The sequence below is a fragment of the Pseudorca crassidens genome, chromosome 12 (genome assembly GCF_039906515.1).
Source record: "Pseudorca crassidens isolate mPseCra1 chromosome 12, mPseCra1.hap1, whole genome shotgun sequence".
Taxonomy (NCBI): Eukaryota; Metazoa; Chordata; class Mammalia; order Artiodactyla; family Delphinidae; genus Pseudorca; species Pseudorca crassidens.
The window spans coordinates 83,565,189-83,580,908 of record NC_090307.1 but is presented as its reverse complement, the minus strand read 5'-3'; the positions used below and the strand labels follow the sequence as shown (position 1 = coordinate 83,580,908).

At 41.9% G+C, this 15,720-nt stretch overlaps 1 protein-coding gene across 1 annotated transcript; it reads right to left on the bottom strand.

The window, feature by feature from the left end:
- Positions 1–4,618: 4,618 nt before the first annotated feature.
- ARPC3 (actin related protein 2/3 complex subunit 3) lies at positions 4,619–14,454 on the bottom strand. Its single transcript, XM_067700884.1, has 7 exons — positions 14,313–14,454; positions 12,018–12,117; positions 8,657–8,733; positions 6,592–6,660; positions 5,854–5,980; positions 5,402–5,496; positions 4,619–4,929 (listed from the first exon to the last, which is right to left on the bottom strand). Exons 1-7 carry the CDS (start codon positions 14,316–14,318, stop codon positions 4,867–4,869), a joined length of 537 nt encoding a protein of 178 aa, XP_067556985.1. The 5' UTR covers positions 14,319–14,454; the 3' UTR covers positions 4,619–4,866.
- Between the last annotated feature and the right edge of the window lie 1,266 nt (positions 14,455–15,720).

Genomic DNA, 15,720 nt, shown 5'->3' with positions numbered 1-15,720 from the left:
GGCCCTCATGCTCTCCCCTCTTCCTTCCACCAAGCCCAGAGATGCAGGAGCATCTAGAGACTATGAGGATGAGAGCCACATGCAAAGGAGAGTGGATTAGGAAGACAGGAGGAGACTGGGCCCCCCATGACATCCTTAAATGGCTGCCCCATGTGGGAGTACTTCCAGATTAAAAACAAACAAACAAGGACTTCCCTCGTGGCACAGTGGTTAAGAATCCTCCTGCCAACGCAGGGGAGACGGGTTCGAGCCCTGGTCTGAGAAGATTCCACATGCTGCGGAGCAACTAAGCCCGTGCGCCACAACTACTGAGCCTGTGCTCTAGAGCCTGTGAGCCACAACTCCTGAGCCCACATGCCACAACTACTGAAGCCCGTGCACCTAGAGCCTGTGCTCCGCAACAAGAGAAGCCACTGCAATGAGAAGCCCACGCACGGCAACGAAGAGTAGCCTCCACTCAACTGCAACTAGAGAAAGCCCGCACACAGCAACGAAGACCCAACACAGGCATAAAGACATAAATTAATTAATTAATTAATTAAAAACAAGCAAAAAAAACCCCAAGACACTGTAAATTGGGTTTTCTGTACTTGTGGCCAAATACTATCCCAGCATACATACCAAAACAACTGCATCTTTCTTTCTTTCTTTTTGGCTGTGTTGGGTCTTCGTTGCTGTGCGTGGGCTTTCTCTAGTTGCAGTGAGTGGGGGCTTCTCTTGTTGCGGAGCACGGGCTCTAGGTTCGAGGGCTCTAGAGCACAGGCTCAGTAGTTGTGGCGCACAGGTTCAGTTGCTCCGCGGCACGTGGGATCTTCCCCGACCAGGGCTTGAATCCGTGTCCCCTGCATTGGCAGACGGATTCTTAACCAGTGTGCCACCAGGGAAGCCCCAAAACAACTGCTTCTTAAAGTAAAAGTCAACCACGTAAAGGTATGATAACGGTGGCAGTGCAGTAACTATGTCCAAAGGACTCGAGGAACCTCCTGAAATATCTAATCTATAACCTTAACATACATGGAAATACATGGTCCCATAAGTTTTTGGAAGAACTCACACTTTCTGTCAGCCTAACAATAAAAACCTCTTAAATGCTAAAAACTGGCCAAATATAAAAATGAATGCCACATAAGGATAGAAAGTAGCATCTAAAAATAAACCCAGGGCTTCCCTGGTGGCGCAGTGGTTAAGAATCTGCCTGCCAATGCAGGGGACACGGGTTTGAGCCCCGGTCCGGGAAGATCCCACATGCCTCGGAGCAACTAAGCCCATGAGCCACAACTACTGAGCCTGCGCTCTAGAGCTCGCGAGCCACAACTACTGAGCCCGCGTGCTACAACTACTGAGCCCATGCACCTAGAGCCCGTGCTCCACAACAAGAGAAGCCACCACAATGAGAAGCCTACGCACCGCAACGAAGAGTAGCCCCCACTCAACTGCAACTAGAGAAAGCCCATGCACAGCAACGAAGACCAATACAGCCAAAAATAAATAAATTAAAAAAAATAAATTAAAAAAGTTTAGTTTAAAAAATAAATAAGTAAATAAATAAAAATAAACCCATACATTTATGGTCAGCTGAGTTTTGACAAGGGAGCCAATACAATTCAAAGAGTAAAGAATAGTCTTTTCAACAGAAGGTATCGGTACCAATGGATAGTCACATGCAAAAGAAATAAAGCTAGACCCCTATCTCACTTCACATACAAAAGTTAATTGAAAATGGATCAAAGAAGACTATACTTTCAGGGATCATATAGAATGGACCTGAGGACATGGGGAGGGAGAAGGGTAAGCTGGGATGAAGTGAGAGAGTGGCATGGACATATATACACTACCAAATGTAAAATAGATAGCTAGTGGGAAGCAGCTGCATAGCACAGGGAGATCAGCTCCGTGCTTTTTGTCCACCTAGAGGGGTGGGATAGGGAGGGTGGGAGGCAGACACAAGGGGGAGGGCATATGGGTATACATGTATATGTATAGCTGATTCATTTTGTTATACGGCAGGAACTAACACACTATTGTAAAGCAATTATACTCCAATAAAGATGTTAAAAAAATGGATCAAAGACCTAAAATTTCTTGTTACATTAAATTTCTTGTTACGTGAAAAAAAAAAAACCTAAATGCAAGAGCTAAAAGTATAAAATGCTTAGGAAACTTAGCTGTAAATTGACACTTTGGTATAGGTAATGGTCTTTTAGATATGACACCAAAAGCAAAAGCAACCAAAGAAAAAATAGACATATGACATTTAACTAAAATTAAATATATCTCTGTGCTTCAAAAGACACAAGCAAGAAAGTTAAAAAAAAAAAAACAGGGACCTACTGTATAGCACAGGGAACTATACTCAATGTCTTGTAATAACCTATAATGAAAAAGAATCTGAAAAAGTGTACTTTCCTGTACACGTGAAACTAACAAAACATTGTAAATTAACTACACTTCAATTTAAAAAAAAAAAGATCTTCATGGGAAATAAACATTTCATTCATGGCAAAAAAAAAAACCTATGGAATGGGAGAAAATTTCTGCAACTCATATATCTGCTATGGGTCTAGTATTCAGAATATATATAAAAAACCTACAACACAACAACAAAAAGACAAATCAAATAAAAAATGAGCATAGGATTTGAATAAACATTTCTTTTAAAAAGTTATACAAAAAAAAAGTTATACAGTCAATATCCACATGAAAAGATGTTGAACACCACTAGCATTGGAGAAATACAAATGAAAACCACAATGAGATACTTCACACCCACTAGGATGGCTACACACCAATAACAAGTGCTGGTGAGGATATGGGGGAAATCAGAAGCTTCATACACTGCTGGTGGGAACGTTAAATGGTGCAGCTGGTGCAGCCTCTGTGGAAAAAAGAGTCTGGCGGTGCTTTAGAAAGTTAAATATAGCTATCACGTGACTCAGCAATTCCATTTCTAGGTATATAACCAAAAGAAATGGAAACGTATGTCCACACAAAAACTTGTACATGAATGTTCTTGGCAGCACTGTTCATAACAGCCAAAAAAATGGAAGCCACTCTGATGTTCATACACTGATGAATGGATAAACAAAATGGGGTCTATTCACACAATAGAATATTACTGAGCCATAAAAGGGAATGAAGTACTGATACAGGCTACAATATAGATGAACCTTGAAGATTATGCTGAGTAAAAGAAGCCAGACACAATAAGACAAATATTGTTTGATTGCAGTTATATGAGGTGCTGGGAAAAGGTAAATTCAGACACTGAAAGCAGATTAGAGGTCACCAGGAATTGGGGGTTACAGGTACCAGGGGTTTAATGGTTAGTGTTTCTGCTTGGGGTAACAAAGAAGTTTTGGAAGTAGATAGTGGTGATGGTGGTGCAACATTGGGTATGTAATTAATACCAGTGAATTATATACTTAAAAGTGGTTAAAACATAGTAAATGTTATATTTTACCACAATAAAAAAAAAAGAAAAAAGAAAAAGGAATGAGGTACTGATATAACATTGACGAACCTTTTTTTTTTTTTTTTTTTTTTTTTTTTGCGGTACGCGGGCCTCTCACTGCTGTGGCCTCTCCCGTTGCGGAGCACAGGCTCCGGACGCGCAGGCTCAGAGGCCATGGCTCACGGGCGGGCCCAGCCACTCCACGGCATGTGGGATCTTCCCAGACTGGGGCACGAACCCGTGTCCCCTGCATCGGCAGGCGGGCTCTCAACCACTGCGTCACCAGGGAAGCCCAGATGATCCTTTTTTAAAAAAAAAAATTTATTTGGCTGCACCAGTTCCCAGTTGCAGCATGCAAACTCTTAGTCACGGCATGTGGGATGTTCCCTGACCAGCGATGGAACCCAGGCCCCCCTGTATTGGGAGCGTGGAGTCTTAGCCACTGGACCACCAGGGAAGTCCCTGACATGGATGAACCTTGAAAACATTATGCTGAGTGAAAGAAACAAGACAGGAAAGACCCCTTGTTTTATGATCCCATTTATGTGAAATGTCCAGAATAGGCAAATCCATAGAGACAGAAAGTAGATCAGTGGGAGGAAAGGGCTGGATAGGAATTGCGGGGGAATGACTGCTGAAGAGTACAGGTACATCTTTTTTGGGTGGCAAAAATATTCTGGAATTAGTAGTGACGACTGCAAAACTTTGTGTCTATATTAACCACCACTGAATTGTACACTTTTTTATTTTTTTAAACATTTATTTATTTATTTTTGGCTGCATTGGGTCTTCGTTGCTGCACGCGGGCTATTCTCTAGTTGCGGCAAGCGGGGGCTACTCTTCATTGCAGTGCGCGGGCTTCTCATTGCAGTGGCTTCTCTTGTTGCGGAGTGTGGGTTCTAGGCACACGGGCTCAGTAGTTGTGGTTCACAAACTCTAGAGCACAGGCTCAGTAGTTGTGGCACATGGGCTTAGTTGCTCTGCGGCATGTGGGCTCTTCCCGGACCAGGGCTCAAACCTGTGTCCCCTGCACTGGCAGGCGGATTCTTAACCACTGCGCCACCAGGGAAGTCCCCTGAATTATACACTTTAAAAGGGTGAATATTATCTCAAAAAATTTTTAAGTGAATGTCAAAGATAAGCAATGAAGTTTTTCTGACATGAAACGTTAGAAAATTTCTTTATTATTACTCATTAAGCACCAGCTTAATACTGCAGAAATTTCAAATCACCCATCAACAACTCATTCTTCCCCACCCCACAGCCCCAAATTCTTGATAAAGAGATCTTCAAGTAAAGACACACTCTCTTCTCTCCTCTGTATAAAACTTTATGAAATAAAGGCAAAGAACTGTGTACATCTTGCTGTAAATGCTGCCCACAGCTGTGAAGACAGTGTCTGCCCAAGGCTCCCTTTACTGTCCAGGTCCTGAAAGACTCTTGTTCATGAATTGTCTCTTCACAAAGCAAGTCCACCACTAACAAGAGGGGACAAAACAGAATGAACAGTGGTGGTCAAATCACAATGCAAGTTCAAGGTAAGGTCAGAATATGGATTTACTTAATAACAAAACTTAATATTGGTCTGGCAGCCCTTATATTATATAAACTCTTTGAAGATACATAAAAAATTTTCCTCCCTCCCTCCCTTTCTTTTGGAGTGACTCACAGGTTACTCAAAATAACAACAACAAAATAAATGTAATACATTAAAGCTATCTCACACAAAAAAGCTGTTATATGGGTTTACACTGCCCCAACATAAGAATATACAACCAAAATTTTTTATTACATGCAATTCATTATTCAGTGTGATTCAGTGAACTCCTACTATGTATAAGGCACCAAAGTTAAGCAACACTGCAATGCAAAAACTAAAGACCTCAATGTGTTTAACAGTGGCTACAGGGTAAAAGGTGATTTATCAACTAAATGAGAAAAGAGTTTTACCTTGCTGGGTTTATCATTCTGAGGGTCAAAAACTTTCTCACAAAGTCTCAGTCCAGTCTCTTGCCTCAGCTGTTGTAAGTAGGCCCTCATCACTTCTAAAATCAAGAGCAGGTAGAACAATAAAAAAATGTATTTGAGAAAGCATCCCAAATGGGCTGGCTACTGATCTCGACATTGACCTTGGCAATACATTTCAACACCTTCGAACAGGATAAGAAATAGAAACGACAGTTCAAATGGTTTTATAACTATACTCATTTTGGTCCAAAAGATTCTCCACATGTCATGCTTGTTGCCAAGGATCTTTTGTGAGAGTGAGTAGTAAGATAATGTACGGGCTAAAGATTCCACTCTCAATCTGTACACCAGTCAAGGCAAGAAAAGGAGGGGTGTTAAGAAGTCCAGTGGAGAAAATCTTGTGCCATATAGGAAGGTAGAGATGTTGTTCTTACCATCTTCCTGTTTGTTTGCAGGTTTGGCGTAAATTGCATTAAGTGGAAAACCAGGCTCTCCAGGAATGGGAAAATTAGTGATTCCCAGTGTATACATTTCTTTCTCGCCTTGGCTTTTAGAATTGCACTTAAAAAAAAAAAAAAATTATATACACAAACATAGGGAAAAAGGATAGTAATATCCAATTTTCAGTTTTTTATCTAAGTAGCCATGTCTGGGGTTATGTTTTTGGTGCCCTTTTGCAATCTGGTGAAGCCTGTAGGCCCCTTCTCAGACTAATGTTTTAAATGAATAAGATAAAACAGAACTACAAAAGAAACCAATTATAGTGATATACAATAATTACCATATTAAAACATCAAATTTATCACACAGTCATACATGTGCTTCTTTATTAATGCGCTAAATAACAAGACCCAGCAGTGGGCCTAACAACTAAATTTTGAAGTAATAATGAATGTAAACAAAATTTCAAAATATCTTCAACTCTAAATGTAATATGAAAAAGCTGGGGACTTCCCTGGTGGCGCAGTGGTTAAGAATCTGCCTGCCAATGCAGGGGACATGGGTTTGATCCCTGGTCCAGGAAGATCCCACATGCTGTGGAGCAACTAAGCCCATGTGCCACAACTACTGAGCCTGCGCTCCAGTCAATATTTACTTGTCCTTAAAGTCTCAACAAGTCTAAATACCTATTAATTTGTGTTCCTGACAAATGATCATCCAAGTTTAATTACCTTTTGGAGTTTCTTTAGACACTCAGAAATGTAGAGAGTTATATATATCAAGGTCCTATCGGCTTCATTCTATGGGAAGAAAACAAAACTCAAAAACAATTCTGATCAAAACCTAATAATTATGTGCAATAAATGAATTCAATCTTTGTCTTTTGATTTATCAACTGAAAACTGTGAAAGCAGTTACTACAGCATCAAAAATTCCCATTTTCGGGCTTCTCTGGTGACGCAGTGGTTAAGAATTCACCTGCCAATGCAGGGGACACGGGTTCAAGCCCTGGTCCGGGAAGATCCCACATCCTGCGGAGCAGCTAAGCCTGTGTGCCACAACTACTGAGCCTGTGTTCTAGAGCCCGTGAGCCACAACTACTGAAGCCCGCGTACCTGGAGCCCATGCTCCACAAGAGAAGCCACCGCAGTGAGGCCCACGCACTGCAACGAAGAGTAGCCCCCGCTCGCCGCAAATAGAGAAAGCCCGTGCACAGCAATGAAGACCCAACACAGCCAAAAATAATAAATAAAAATAAAATAAATTAAAAATACATAAATTTTTAAAAAAAATTCCCATTCTCTGCATGCAATCTTCTCAAGCCCCCTTTCTGTCTGCCCCTGGGGAGGGAGCCACCAGCTTCCACCCTGAGCTTGTGTGGCTACCCCTGTTTTCACCCTGAGCTTGTGTGGCTGCCCCTGTTTTCCTCAGCTCCCTTCGCCCTTGGGTTCCTGAAGAGTTGTGCCAATAGCTCCTCATTCTGTGTACGAAGGAGAGTTAACAAAGCCTCCTGGAAAACCTGAGATGAACCATACGGCTGGCTAACCTTTAAAAACTCTTTCACTTCAGGATCTCTGCCAAGAACAGAAACATTTATGACTCTAAATGAGGAAGCAATTATTTCACAAGTGACTTGTTCTTGAAGAGCTTCATTAGCCCAACTCTTGACCTAACCCAAAGGAAAAATGTGGAGAAGACAAATGGATGCTAATCAAATGTGGCACATACTTCATGTCAAATTTTACACAGATTTATAATTTTAAAGAAACAAACTACACTTTTCCCTATTTTTAAGATTATATGATATTCGAGAGAGAATGAAATGTGGCAGAACTTTAATTACAAACACCACACTTAAGACTATGCATTAGATATAGAAACATCTGTAACATCATAGAATGTTTAGACCACAGTTTATAGACCAAGAGTCTACAAATAAAGATTTCACATCCTGCTTGATTCCGAGAGATTAAAGTTTGGCAAGGAGTTGAAGTTCCATATTCTAGAACATTATCAAGAAGATTTATTGACATTCCTTGTAACTTGCTCATAGCAGCATCTCAGAGAACTTCATTTTCCATTTCCCCCCCTCCTTTTCTGCCCCCACCCCACTTCTGCCTTCCTCCTGAGCTCACAAGAACTAAAAGCAGAAGGGAAGAAATGGAGGTTGAGGGAAGGGTCCAGGTCACTGAATTTTCTTTATCTCTCCATCTTAGGTCCAGGACATAGAAGTATATTAAAAAAGTAACATAGCATGCAGAATTTTTTGGTTTGGGACTTCATACAGTAGGCGCTTAATACTGTTGAATAAATATAAATAAGTGTCTAGACCATGGGCTGGTAAATTTCCTCTGTACAGGACCAGATAGCAAGTATTGTAAGCTTTGTGGGCCATAGTCTCTGTCACAACTACTCAACTCAGCTATTGTGGCATGTAAGCAGTCACAGATGATATATAAACAAATGCACGTGGCTATGTTCCAATAAAAGTTTGTTTACAAAAAGAAGTGGTGGGCCAGATTTGGCCCTCAGGCTGTAGTTTGCCAACCCATGGTGTAGACCTTGGAGGAAAAACGAGGAACTAACATTGTTACAGAATTAGGCACTGTTCTGGATTTTTAAAATCACACAATCTCATTTCATTTAATTTATTCCTTACATCAACCCTGACTGCCAGGTTGATACCATCCCCATAAGAAAACTAAATTAAAGAGTAAAAGCTCTATACAACATTGTAAATCACCTATACTACAAGAAAAATTAAAAAAAAAAAAGAGTAAAAGCTCTGTACTTTACCTTAATTTCATAGTTTTTGAAGAAGACATTGGCCTTGAAGTAATAGATAGCTTCATCCACAATATCTGTATCTTTTGCTAAGCAGGACACAAGGGGAGTAAGGCAGAAAACATTAGCCAAATGTAAAACATAACATCTAAAAAAGGTAAAAAGAGGGGCTTCCCTGGTGGCGCAGTGGTTAAGAATCCACCTGCCAACACAGGGGACATGGGTTCGAGCCCTGGTCCAGGAAGACCCCACATCCTGCGGAGCTACTAAGCACGTGTGCCACAACTACTGAGCCTGCGCTCTAGGGCCCGCGAGCCACAACTACTGAAGCCCACGTGTCACAACTACTGAAGCCTGCACGCCTAGAGCCTGAGCTCCGCAACAAGAGAAGCCATCACAATGAGAAGCCCTCGCACCTCAACGAAGAGTAGCCCCCGCTCGCCGCAACTAGAGAAAGCCTGCGCACAGCAACGAAGACCCAACACAGCCAAAAAATAATAAAATAAATAAAAATTAAAAAGCTATCAAGAAAAAAATATCCAAGCTCAACGGTCAAGGGTTTTGGAGTTTTATAAAATGAGGGTACTGAAATATAAAGTCTTTAGAAACAATTTCTAGAAAAATAAGCACATGATTTATTCTTATAGCTTTATTGTTTTACAAAAATTATACATGCCCATTAGAGAAACAAATTAATCAACACAGAAAAAAAACTTAACTGTCACCCTAATCTCACTACCCAGAAATAACTGCTCTCAACATTTGGTGAACATCACTCCAGACATTTCTCAATACATTTATAAAAATAGACTGAGACAGGCGATTGGGATTGACATATATACACTAATATGTATAAAATAGATAAGTAATAAGAACCTGTTGTATAAATAAATAAATAAATACATTAAAAAAAGACTGAGACAGGGACTTCCCTGGTGGTCCAGTGGCTAAGACTCCATGCTCCCAATGCAGGGGGCCTGGATTTGATCCCTGGTCAGGGAACTAGATCTCACATGCATGCCACAACTAAAGATCCTACGTGCTGCAACTAAGACCTGGAGCAGCCAAATAAATAAATTTAAAAAAAAAGACTGAAACATAGACTAACTTTAATAAAATGCTTTTTAAAAAATACAAAGTACTCAATATAATTTTATTTGACCTTACATACTATAGCTTTAGGTAAAAAACTCTTAACTGTCATTTAGGAACACACTGGGATTCACAAGTACATCTTTCTTTTTACGAAAACTGACTTCAAATATATTTGTACAAGCTGTTCAGATGGCTAGAGACTGAGAAAAGCCAGAAGTACTGTTGTAACAAAGACAGATCTCATTACAAAATTTCTTTGCCTTTTTTTTGGGTTTTCCTTTTTTTTTTTTTTCATTTTAAAAAGGTCAAAATCCCAGGATCTTGATATCCAACAGCTGGTTTCTGCAATGCAGAAATGGTTACTTATATTTCTCGTCCCTGACTTCTATCCCTCTCGCACAGCAGAAATGCAAAACAATTCTGAAGTTTTGGTACTCTGAAGAATTTCAACAGAATTCTTTTTTTTTTTCCCTTCCTTTTTTAAAAAAATTTTTTAGCTTCGCTGCACAGCCCATGGGATCTTAGTTCCCCAACCAGGGATCAAACCCATTCCCCCTCTAGTGGAAGCACAGAATCTTAACCACTGGACCACCAGGGAAGTCTGCAACAGAATTCTAACTCTAGACTTGTGTTCCCTGCAATCTATTTTCTTATCTGCAAAAAGGAAACTTCCTCAGATGATCCAAACAGCGCTTACAAGAGCCAGCTAGTTCTAAATGTCACATTGCAGGGAGGGGGAGGAAGCTAGACAATAGGATTTAGAACCTAGAAGAGTGTTTGGTATATAAAAGGTGTTCAAAAGATATTTGTTGAGGGCTTCCCTGGTGGTGCAGTGATTCAGAGTCCGCCTGCCGATGCAGGGGACACGGGTTCATGCCCTGGTCCGGGAGGATCCCACGTGCCGCGGAATGGCTGGGCCTGTGAGCCATGGCCGCTGGGCCTACGCGTCCGGAGCCTGTGCTCCGCAACGGGAGAGGCCACAGCCCGCAACGGGAGAGGCCGCAGCGGTGAGAGGCCCGCGTACCGCGAGCGCGTGCGCGCACACACACACACACAAAAAAGATATTTGTTGGATGTAAGTAATTAGATTAATGTTAACAGTTACTTAGTCTACAGCACAGGCTTATACTTCTCCATAATTCCAATTCAGTCCTAATCCAGCCCCCAGGGAAGAGTTAAGAAGTCACTCCTTATCTACAGAAATCAGAGTTCCGGTTTCTTGGGGTCCCATTCTCCCTCAAGGGCCCAAGAATTGCAAAGGTGGTAATTAGATTTACTCCATCCTTGGTCAACTGCATCTTCTGATATATAATATGGTATTTTGTAACGATCTGAGAAGAGCTCTGGGCCAACACTGACTCTTATTCTTCTTTTGCACTGTAATTCTTTTACATTATTTTTTCTCTTTTTGGTCTGCTTTTTCCCACTGTTCCTTTTTTTTCATCTCAGAACAAGTAAACAGTGTGGTGACTCACCAAATTTATTAAGTTTACTGAGCTTTCAAATGGTGTTGAAAACAAAATTAAGAGGAAGTCAAGTCAAATAATCTGGCAGAAGAATGGAGACAGGGTCAGTACAAAATTGGTAATCCAAACTATGGTCTTGGAAACGATGAATGGAACTCAGTGCAGGCGGAAAAGGTGTCTAATATAATACAAATTACACTGTTGGCAGAACATCTCAGAATGTGTCAGAAGAGTCTCAGATAGCATCTGAAATGAATGAAGCTTTCTGAACAGTAAAGAAAATGGCTCACCCTCGCAAAAAAAAAAAAAAAGAGTACCAAGAAAGAAAGTAAAGATATAATGTTCAAGAAGCAAAGAAGCAAGAGAAGAAATTAGTAATATTATACAGGATACTTAAGATTGAGGTATTGCTGAAAACTGAGATCCTGAAGAATGGACAAAGAAAGTAGATTTAAATAAAGAAGAGGTTAAAATACATTTTGTTTTTTCCAGCTTGATGACAGAGAAAGGAGGGAGACATGGCGTTCTACAGAAGTAGCAGCATTAGTTTTTAAGAAATGATAGTGATGATAGGAAGAGTGTTGAGAATTAAGCACATTTCCTCTTCCCTCTCAACAAAATATCCTGGAGAAATTGGCAGCAATAATACAGTTTCTTGTTAAATGCAACATATACCCATGATCTGAAAAGGTCTAGAGCACAATATCCCCCAAGCAAATAGAAAATACAAGAGCAACCTGAGACAGAATTTCCTTGATTTGACGTCAGAGGGTTTCATACCAAAATCTGAAAATAATGGAGTTTCGACTTACTCTCTCTAGGGGCGGGTCCTTTGAACTGACTTCTGATAGGCAACAGTGCCATGTTTCCAATGAGTTTCGTGTCAGGGTCCATGAGGGAAGAGTGGTAAGCCTGTAGTGGCAAGCCAGGTAAGAACACAAAAGCAGAAAGAGAGCAAATGTCAGCAGGGCAAACAAGTACATTTCCCTAAAGGAAAAAAAGACTAACTCATCCAAGATTAACTGGCTCATGAAAACTGACTATTAAATTTTGAGAAAATTTGAGGCAAGCTGGTTGCTGAACACAGCCATTATTAAAAATGAAATTATATAAATTTACAATTATGTAAATTATATTAAAAACAAAGGTAATAAATACTTGAAATTTATTACTTCCTATTTAAAAAATTTATTTTTAATATGATCTTAAGCTTATTTATATCTTTTGTATCTTTATGGTGTAAATACTATATAATGAGGTGCTAATGTGCATCTCTTCCAGTTCCACATTCAGTGACACCACATTGGTAACTGGTGGAGTATTTACACTATAGAAATAGGCAAACACCATATAAATCAGGGGTACCCAGCCCCCAGCTGTTGTTAAACCACAACCCAAGCACTGGCTCTTCAGCTCTGCCACTTCCTGGCTTTATGCCTTTTGACCAAGACATCACTTTTCTTCTCTTAGGCTATTTCCAAATTTGTAAAATGAAGAGATACATACTTGCTTTCAGTGGGTGGATGGGAGTTAAAGGAGGAGGGGGGAAAATCATATTTATGAGAGCAATTTATAGGCTGATTTCTAGTTCTGCTTTTTACAAGATGTCTGGCTTTTTGTAAGACATGGGCCCCATTCATTTATTCATTCATTCATTCATCAAAAGATTCCTAAGCACCTTCTGTGTGCAAGGCATGCAGATCCAATGGCATGCAAGGCTAGTATGGGCTCTGTCCTTGAAGAATTTTCAGGTGAATGGAGAAGACAGACATTAAGTCTGTCTTCTTAAGAGCACCCGCACAGGGGAAGCCCAGGTGCTCTAGGTGCAACTGGAATGATGAGTACAAGGCTTTGGTGTTCTGGTAAAATCAGGCTTTATCAAGATTTAATAGTGTGCAGCCTTGGGCAAGTTACTTAACTTCTCTGAGCCTCTGTTTCCTCCTCTGCAAAATGAGAAAACAATAACATATCTACTTGATAGAGTCACTGTGAGGATTAAATGGGATAATTTATATAAAGTGTGTAGCTCAGGGCCTGCCTGGCGTACATCAGGAGTCAAATGGTAGCTATGAGATCCGTAAAAATACGTACCGATAACTATGGTTTGCTCTTTTATTACAGATATGCTTCATCTAAACAAGCCTCTACCCTCCCCTTCACCAGCTATACTGTCTTGTTACCCATCTATTTCCTTCATGGCATTTGTCATTATCTGAAACAATCTTCTTTATTTTATTTGTATTTACATGTTTATTGTCGGTCTCCCCATTAGAATGTAAACTCCTTAAGAACAGTGATTTGTTGGCCTTATTCACTGCTGTCACAGTGCTTGGCATGCAGCAGGTGCTCAGTAATGTTTGTCCTATGAATAATCACATGTTATTGAACCTCTTCTTTCCTCATCTGCAAAATGGAGACCATGATGGTGATAAATCTACCCCAGAGACTGGCTGTCAGAACTTAAGAACAACCAAACCACCATCAATTTTTACTCCCACTCTGATGCACGCGAAAACAGAAACATCTGGAAACCGGGCGCGGACCTTGCGTCTGCTCTGAGAGCCCTAAACCTAGCGGCGCAGGGGTGGCCGCCACTACCCGGGTGACAGGGGAGGAGTCCGGGAAATGGGGTCTCACAAATGACAAGCAGCTTAAGAGACCCGCCCCCAGAGGCGGAGGAGGAAGTGGGCCTGCAGGAAAAAAAGGAGAAGCTGACTCTAGACTTGAGATATGAAAAATTAAAAGGGCAGCCCTGGCCTTCGCGGCTCTAATGAGGCTTTGGGAACCCTGCTGGAGTCGGGGGAAGGCAGAAAGGGCGAGAAAAGGGGTCGGGATTGTTGAGGAGAGGGCAGAAGAACTGAGGCAGTCTCCTCAGCACGCCCGGGATCTCCGGCCCACTCTGCCGCGCCCCGGTCCTCCAAGCCCGGTCTGCAGTCCCGGGCCGCCCGAATCCTACAGGGGCCGGCCCGCTCCTCTCGCCTCTCCCCTTCTCAGGCCCCTGCTTTCTCTCTGCCCCCCTCGGCCCGCTTTTCTCAGCGCACCCACGACTTCTCGCCACTTTCCCAAATCCCCGCCTTCTCCCAACAGCCCCAGCTCGGCCCCTTTACCGGCATCTTGGAGGCGCCCGGGTTTCAACCCCGATGAAGAGGATCGGGTTAGAGCGCAGCGCTTCCGGTCTGGCAGCCCGGGCGGGGTAGGCGGAAGTGAGCCGGAAGGGGAGGGCGAGGGCAGGACGCCGCGCTTCCGGCCTTGCTGTTCGCGGCTAGCTGTTGCGGCTGCGCGGATACGCAGGGGCATCAGGGGGCGCCCGAGCCTTAGGCATGGGCTCTGAATGTCGGGCATGCGTGAGGTGTGGGCAAAAGTGGAGATGGATCTGGGGGTACTGAATCCCAGTGATAAATCACCACTTCCTTTGTTTTTCCTTAAAGATCACCTTTTCAGTGAAGCATTCCTTGGGGCACACTATTTTAAATTCAGTCCCACTTCACTCCCCTTTCTCTCTTTTCTTCCTTAGTTCTGATTCTTTTTAGTTTACTTCTGTGTTTTGTCTCCCTCTCTCCATGTGAACGTCGACAAGGATTGTTTTGTTCACTGCTATATCACTACACCGATAACAGTGATGGTACATGGTAAGCATCAATAATACTTGTTGAGTGAAAGAATGAACTCAGTCCACTGATTTTAAAAACGGAGAAAGGATCACAGTGAGAAGGGATTTGTGTATTACTCGTGTGATTACGTGCTGCAATTCTTTGTGTAATGGTTGAGAAAATGGACCCTGGGTTTGAACGCAGCTCCAAGATTTATTGGCTGTGTAACTCCAGGCAAGTTAACTTCTCTGTGCCTCAGTTCTTTGTCTGAAAATGGAGATAACAGTGCTTACCTCAGTTTTCTGAGGATGAAACGAATTGCATGTAAAGTGCTTTGAAATTACACGCCCAGAACATACTAAAAGCTCAGGAATTCTTAACCTATTATGCCTCTGGTTAAAAGCCAAGGTCATTGCTGCTTCTGGCCATTTCTTCTGCCAGTGCCTCAAACTAGGTTACTTTGTCCCATGTTCCCACAACTGATTTGTTATTTACATCTCTGGCCAAATTGCACCTTTTAGGGGGAGACTTATTTGACAGGCATGCAAAGTAGCCCCACAGTCACTCTCCATTTCATTACTGTTTTCTTTTCTTCACATTCCTTATCAGAGGTTTCCTTGTTTATGGTTAGTCTTAAGGGCCCAGCATATCATCGCATGACAGTAAGGTCGTGTTTGCCCTAGGCAGTCCCATTTTAGCCCCAGTGCCTGGCACCCACTAGTAAATTTGTCTGAAGAATCACGTCAGGCTCTCCTACAAGACAGTGAAATCCTTCAGGACTGGAACTGTCATATTCATCTTTTAAACTCCAGTGTTGAAAGGGGAAGGAAATGGAATCTGACCCTTCACCTCTTCCCCACAGGCACACACCAGACTCTCCAGAAGCTAAAGTAGGGAGGTATAGCTCAAGGAGTAATGAAGAGGG